Here is a 7500-nt window from a genome sequence, read left to right as displayed (position 1 = left end):
AAATGAAATCAATGCACTATATTTTAGTTTTTTTTTCATTTAATATTTTGTATTTTTAGGTGATTTTATGGTACTAAATTATATTTACGCTGTATTTATAATCCATTTATTCACTTTTTGAGCATAGACCTGAAAATTACATTTCCAACTTAAACTGTGGAAAATCTTGAATGCTTAAGAGGAACAGACTGAAGTTTGATCTCTGTTCAAAGACGACACTTGGCAGGTTATTGTTTAAAAAAAGTTTAAAAAAGTGAACTTAAAAAAAGTTACAGAATTTTACGTTTATTGTTATGAAAAATGTGCAAAAATACTAATTTAAATTTTTATATGATATATTTTCAAAAACTTGTTTTACAAAATTGTATCCCTTAAAATCCCTTAAAAAGTTTTTTTCCTTGATAGTAATGTCTTTATGCCTTAAAATATCTTGAATGTAACTCGACACCCTTGCCTCATTTAGTATACACGGTTCTATGAATATGCAAATGAGCCCCGCCTCCACTCACTCACTCAGCTCAGAGATCCACTGGTTGACGATCACACGTTGATCTGATTGGTTACAAGGTAGTTTGTGACGTCAGAAACACCAGCGATTTCAAAGCGTGTTTTTGAGACTGTCTTTGGTTCACTGCAGTTTTAAGGAGGAAATACTCAGCAATGCTGTCGACTTATGAATTTACACATGGTTTGTCTTAAAGCATATTAATAACACCACACAGACACATAAACAACATTAAAAACTGGATTTTCATCACAGGGGGACTTTAAAATGACATTTTAAATATGAAGCTAAAACCGCCAGTAGGGGGCGGCAAAACACTTTTTGAGTCAGTCATTGAATCAGTTACTCGACCGTTTTGTTTCGTTTTGTCGTAATGAAACACAGCTGTGTGTGTGTGTGTGTGTGTGTGTGTGTGTGTGTGTAAAAACTTCAGTCTAAAATGTAAGTCTCTTAATATTAACTTCTTGTTTATTGAATGCTTGTATAAAATCGTGCTCATATTTGTGAAAAAGCTCTCGTTATCTTGTGATATTGCAAACAAGATCTCATACAAGTACTTTTTTTATTTTATTTTTTGCAATCATGTCTTTAATTTTGTGGGCATTTGTATTAATTTTAGTGACATTTTGTGACACAATCCCTCGTTGATTTCTGACCCGGCACAAAATAACTCAGATAAGAAATAATCAATCACAGTAATGATGTTCAGAAATAACTCAGACAGTGATTGAGTGATTGCTGGTACTCGTAGATGTTAATGTTAAAGTATTATATTCAATAACTGCAGCTTTAATTCTGTGGAATGATGGGAATTATTGGCAATATGGTTCCGTTAGTTATAGTTCATTAGTAAACATTAACTAAGATTAATTGAAGTATTTTCCATTGTTAGTTCATGTTAATCTCAACATTTAAAGCGTTTCATGTTGACGTGTGAAGACAAACACGAGCCGTTACATTTGACCTCTGACATTTGAACCCTTTTTTTCTTTACAAATTCCCTCAAATTTGAGAGGACGTTGTCATGGCGATGATGTGTGTTTGGGAAAATACCAAAAGATTAGAACAGGGATTCGTTAAAAGTGTCTTTTTGTATAAATTCATATTTATTTATAATTATTACATTTATATACAGAGAGTAAGAAATACGTCTCATCTTGAAATCTGTTAACATGTCGAAACATGTTTTTCCCTCTTTTTTATCTCTCTTGTTGAAAAGCATCAGTAAAAAGATTTACACTAATTAAAAGAGACGAAGTTATGTTGGTGATGCAACTCAAAATAAATCTTATGTTACATTTGCTCTGTGTTTGATGTGTGTGTTCATTAAGTGAAGTTAAAGCGCGTTATGGTTGCCATGGCGACATACCTGGATGACCTCATGCTTGGCGACAGCAACGAGGGGAAGCGAACTGGTGACCTCATCGCTAGATATCGCCGTGGAAACACTGATTCATCCTTTAAAAAAACAGACCCTCGAGAGCAGCTTAAACCGCCTGTAAACCACACACACACACACACACACACACACACACACACTGTCACTTCCTCTCCATCTTTTCTCCTCATAAAAGGTTTTACATGTTTCTTCAGCATGACATCATCACCCCTGGCCCCTTCTGATGATGTCATCGACGGGTCCTGGCGCTGTCCGGGATATCCGTGTGTTTATGGTCCGACCGACTCGGGTTTACAGCCGCATTCATACTGTTATGAGGAAAGAACTCAGTTTGATTTTTACACCACTGTGATGTTTTACGCTGCAGAAATCCTTTTTATTTTTCACTATTAGATCAGATCAACTCAGATCGTTATTTTGCCTTCGTTTTATTTTAAAAGTCATGTGTTACAATATTGTGTTACTCCCTTAAAAAGTAGCTAATAGGTCTCTGGTGTCTACAGTGACATTTATACAAATCTGCCACCAATAATGATTCATAACTTTGAGCTGATCATGATTTGCTGAAGTGTTTTGCTAATGCTCTTTTTACACACAGACTGAACACAATGAAGCATTGCTTGGTGATTGGTTGAGCTAAACTGGTATTATCTAATTGTGTAGTTAAATTTAACAGCTGACAGATATTCAACATAATTCATGTGTGAGACAGTCTAACAGAAGGACGGACAAAACCAGTCAAACATCAGCTGAGTTCTGCTCATATTTTATCACCATTCTCTAAACTATAGCGAATAAACTGAGATAATGTGAGAAATGTTGAAGGTGTGTGAATAATGTGTGTTGGACTGTATATCTCTTGTTTTGTTGATTATATTCTTTTCCGAATTGTCTTGATGACACGCGTCTTTGGGGAATTGATGCATTTTTATGGATGGATAAGAAAAGTATGATCAGATCAACTCAGTTTAATGCACTGAGAGGTTTCTTTTGCCCTCAAATTGTAAATACCGGGAACATTTTTGTTACTTTCGATTGTTTTGTTTTTTTCCCTCAAATCTTCATTAATTCTGACCCTGGGTCTTGGACGGGATCGGGAGCATGTTGTCATTCAGAGAAACTCAATCCAGATCTCTCTCTCTCTCTCTCTCTCTCTCTCTCTCTCTCTCTCTCTCTCTCTCTCTCTCTCTCTCTCTCTCTCTCTCTCTATTAACACATTTAATTATTGCATCATGATGTTTTACCACCAAGTGTCAGATTGCCGAAGGCTCTCATCTCAAACTTATGTTCTGAATGGCTTTAAAAAATACCTGGATGTAGTTCAGTGGTGATGTCATATACTGGGTTTCTATGGCGTTGATCTATATAGTTGAAAGAGTGTCCTGGGCAGTTGCCAGGGTGTTGCTATGTGGTTGCTAAGGTGTTCTGAGTAGTACATACTTTTCTTGCTGTTCAGTTGCTAGTGTGTTCTGGGTAGTTTCTAAGGTTTTGCTATATAGTTTAAAGTGTGTTCTGGGCAGTTGCCAGGGTGTTGCTTATGTGGTTGTTAAGGTGTTCTGAGAGGAATATACATTGTTGCTATACAGTTGCTAAGATGTTCTGCATAGTTTCTAAGGTGTTCTGAACACCATAACTTTTCTTGCTATACAGTTTTTGCTGTACTCATACTTTTCTCGCTATACAGTGGGTAGTGTGTTCTGGGTTGTTTCTATGGTGTTGCTAATATAGTTGAAAGAGTGTTCTGAGCAGTTGCCAGGGTGTTGTTATGTGATTGTTAAGGTGTTCTGAGTGGAATATACATTGTTGCTATACAGTTGCTAAGATGTTCTGGGTAGTTTCTAAGGTGTTGCTATATAGTTGAAAGTGTTCTGGGCAGTTGCCAGGGTGTTGCTTATGTGGTTGCTAAGGTGTTCTGAACACCTTAACTTTTCTTGCTATACAGTTATTGCTGTACTCATACTTTTCTCTCTATACAGTGCCTAGTGTGTTCTGGGTGGTTTCTAAGGTGTTGCTATATAGTTGAAAGAGTATTCTGGGCAGTTGCCAGGTTGTTGCTATATGGTTGCTAAGGTGTACTGAGTTGTAAATCCTCTTTTACACAGTTGCTAGGGTGTTCTAGGTCATTTCTAGGGTGTTGCTATGTGTTTGCTAAGTGTTCTGAGTTGTATACACTTTTCTTGCTATACAGTTGTTTGGCTGTTCTTCTTGGGTGTTGCTATATGGGTGTTAAGGTTTTCTGAATGGGAAATACTTTGTTGCTAGGGTGTTCTATGTGGTTGCTAGGGAGTTTCGGTGCAGTTACTATGACATTTCGAGTGGTTGCTATGTCGTTGCTGGGATTTTCTGAGATGGGGCGCAACTGCGTCTTTTGTTTTGCTGGTTTAGTTTAAAAAAAGTGTTTTTGAAAGTGTCTGCTTAATGACTGATTATAAATGTCTTTCTGTTTCAGACGGAGGCCATGAAAGATGCGTTGACGAAGCTCGGCCTGAATATCGTCGAGATGACTGATGAATCGGCCACACTGGACGGAGGAGATGTCCTGTTCACAGGTACCAGTTCAGTCTATAATACCTTTCATTTTCAGACTTCACCCACACACTGTTCTGATTGGCTGACTCCGCCCACACACTGTTCTGATTGGCTGACTCCGCCCACACGCTGTTCTGATTGGCTGACTCCGCCCATAAGCTGTTCTGATTGGTTGACTCCACCCACACACTGTTCTGATTGGCTGACTCCACCCACACACTGTTCTGATTGTCTGACTCTGCCCACACGCTGTTCTGATTGGCTGACTCCGCCCATAAGCTGTTCTGATTGGCTGACTCCACCCACACACTGTTCTGATTGTCTGACTCTGCCCACACGCTGTTCTGATTGGCTTACTCCGCCCATAAGCTGTTCTGATTGGCTGACTCCACCCACACACTGTTCTGATTGTCTGACTCCGCCCACACGCTGTTCTGATTAGCTAGTCATCAATTAGATAAAGAAATGAAATGAGTGAAGAAATGAAACCAAACACCTTGTAATCACTGTTGACTTAGCGTACATGATGGAATATCATACGTCTCGCAAGTTAATTTGGCAAAAACGACATGTAAAACCAAATTCAGGGTTATTCGGGCTAGCAGTGTGTTCCTCATAGCCGGACTGTATCGGGTCTCTAGTTAACCTAGACGGAGAAATGACGGCTCTTGCTTCTGCTGTTCTGCTTGGTCTCTGTCAGTGAATGGAAACTGCAGTCGCACACCTAATTGAGTCTGGACTCGTTCCCGGCCAGAAACATTTCCTTCTGGCGTCATGAAGCTCAACAATGTCCTGTGTGAAACGTTTAGTTGCTACTGTTCTGGACTCAAGCGTCACGTACCTCGGCTCACAGATCAGAAAATGTTTAAAAACAAGTTAATGAATAATTATATAACTCAATATGAATAATTTGTGTGTGTCATATGGGAACTATTGTAATAATATCTGATATACACCTTTGTTATCATTTTGGAAATTGTCTTATGTAACTGTTTGTTTATTTTGTATGGATCAAATCCATTGAGGAAAGTGACCCTCATTAAATAATTATGTATAAAGGGTAGGCATAACACCTTTTTCGGTTATTATGTATATTTTTTTCTTTACAAATAGAACATTATCTGTGAGGACCGAAATACATTTTTGTTGAATTGAATTGATAAATTGAATAACTGATCTCAGATCACTGTTTAAATAGAACATAAAGTCGTGATGACTGGAGAGTGTGTTTATACGGCCGAGCGTTGATCGAGCTTCTCCCTGGCCTGAGATCAGAGGTTCAGAGGCACTGATGTAGAGCTGAATCAGAGGAACTTTGACCTCTCACTGCTCGTGTTTGCTCTCCTTCGATCAGTCCTAGGGTGTTTCTCAATATGCGTTCTTCAGCGATCTTGCGTCCTTGTTTTCTCGTTTTATGTCATTATTAACCGTCGAAGTTCAGACCCAATTCTCAAGAACGCAAGTACAGAGGACGCATGAAAGAACCCGGATGTGTTCTTGATACCGAGGATGCATCGAATGCAGACTTGAGCTAGTACTCGCCTGTTGTCCCAGAATTCATTGCGGCCGGTTCCGAGTTCGTTCTTCCAAGGAAGCTTGGCAAGACCGGTCTCCACGAGAACACAAGTCCGTTCTCTGCGTTCTTGGAATTGAGAAACAGCCCTAGTGTCTGTCAGCAGATCTTCTGTAAACGTGTGTGTTCTGGTGTTCAGGGAGAGAGTTCTTCGTGGGATTATCCAAGAGGACCAATCAGAGAGGAGCGGAGATCCTGGCCGACACATTTAAGGTGAATCTATCCATCCATCCATCCATCCATCCATCCATCCATCCATCCATCCATCCATCCATCCATCCATCCATCCATATATTCCTCCATCCGTCTGCCTGTCTATCCATCTATCTATCCATCTGTCTGTCTATCCATCTATCTGTCTATCCATCTATCATCCAACCGTCTGTTTGTCTGTCTATCCATCCATCCATCCATCCATCCATCCATCCATCCATCCATCCGTCTATCTATCTATCCATATATTCCTCCATCCGTCTGCCTGTCTATCCATCTATCTATCCATCTGTCTCTCTAACAATCTGTCTGTCTATCCATCCGTCTGTCTATCCATCTATCATCCAACCGTCTGTTTGTCTGTCTATCCATCCATCCATCCATCCATCCATCCATCCATCCATCCGTCTATCTATCTATCCATATATTCCTCCATCCATCTGTCTGTCTATCCATCTATCTGTCTATCCATCTATCATCCAACCGTCTGTTTGTCTGTCTATCCATCCATCCATCCATCCATCCATCCATCCATCCATCCATCCGTCTATCTATCTATCCATATATTCCTCCATCCGTCTGCCTGTCTATCCATCTATCTATCCATCTGTCTGTCTAACAATCTGTCTGTCTATCCATCTATCTGTCTATCCATCTATCATCCAACCGTCTGTTTGTCTGTCTATCCATCCATCCATCCATCCATCCATCCATCCATCCATCCATCCATCCGTCTATCTATCTATCCATATATTCCTCCATCCGTCTGCCTGTCTATCCATCTATCTATCCATCTGTCTGTCTAACAATCTGTCTGTCTATCCATCCGTCTGTCTATCCATCTATCATCCAACCGTCTGTTTGTCTGTCTATCCATCCATCCATCCATCCATCCATCCATCCATCCATCCATCCATCCATCCGTCTGCCTGTCTATCCATCCATCCGTCTGTCTATCCATCTATCCATCCAACCGTCTGTCTGTCTATCTATCATCTATCATCCATCTATCTATCTATCCATCCATCTGTCTATCTATCCATCCATCCATCCATCTATCCATCTATCCATCTATCCATCTATCCATCTATCTATCTATCCATCCGTCTGTCTATCCATCCATCCATCCATCCATCCATCTATCCATCTATCCATCTATCTATCTATCTATCCATCCGTCTGTCCATCCATCCATCCATCCATCCATCCATCCATCCATCCATCCATCCATCCATCCATCCATCCATCCATCCATCCATCCATCCATCCATCCATCCATCC

The 7500-nt window shown here is 39.9% G+C and overlaps 1 protein-coding gene across 3 annotated transcripts in view; it reads left to right on the top strand.

Moving 5' to 3' along the window:
- The window catches only part of ddah1 (dimethylarginine dimethylaminohydrolase 1), an 82247-nt gene that overhangs the window by 62920 nt on the left and 11827 nt on the right, over positions 1-7500 (top strand). For all 3 annotated transcript variants that reach the window (XM_081387020.1, XM_081387022.1, XM_081387021.1), the window contains exons 2-3: positions 4354-4453; positions 6146-6219. In XM_081387020.1, coding sequence (XP_081243146.1) covers positions 4354-4453; positions 6146-6219 — 174 coding nt within the window. The remainder of the gene's footprint in view (positions 1-4353; positions 4454-6145; positions 6220-7500) is intronic.

This window comes from Scardinius erythrophthalmus (assembly GCF_964197995.2).
Source record: "Scardinius erythrophthalmus genome assembly, chromosome: 15".
NCBI classification, from domain to species: Eukaryota; Metazoa; Chordata; class Actinopteri; order Cypriniformes; family Leuciscidae; genus Scardinius; species Scardinius erythrophthalmus.
The sequence above is the reverse complement of the archived record's forward strand: the minus strand, read 5'-3'. Positions and strand labels throughout refer to the sequence as shown.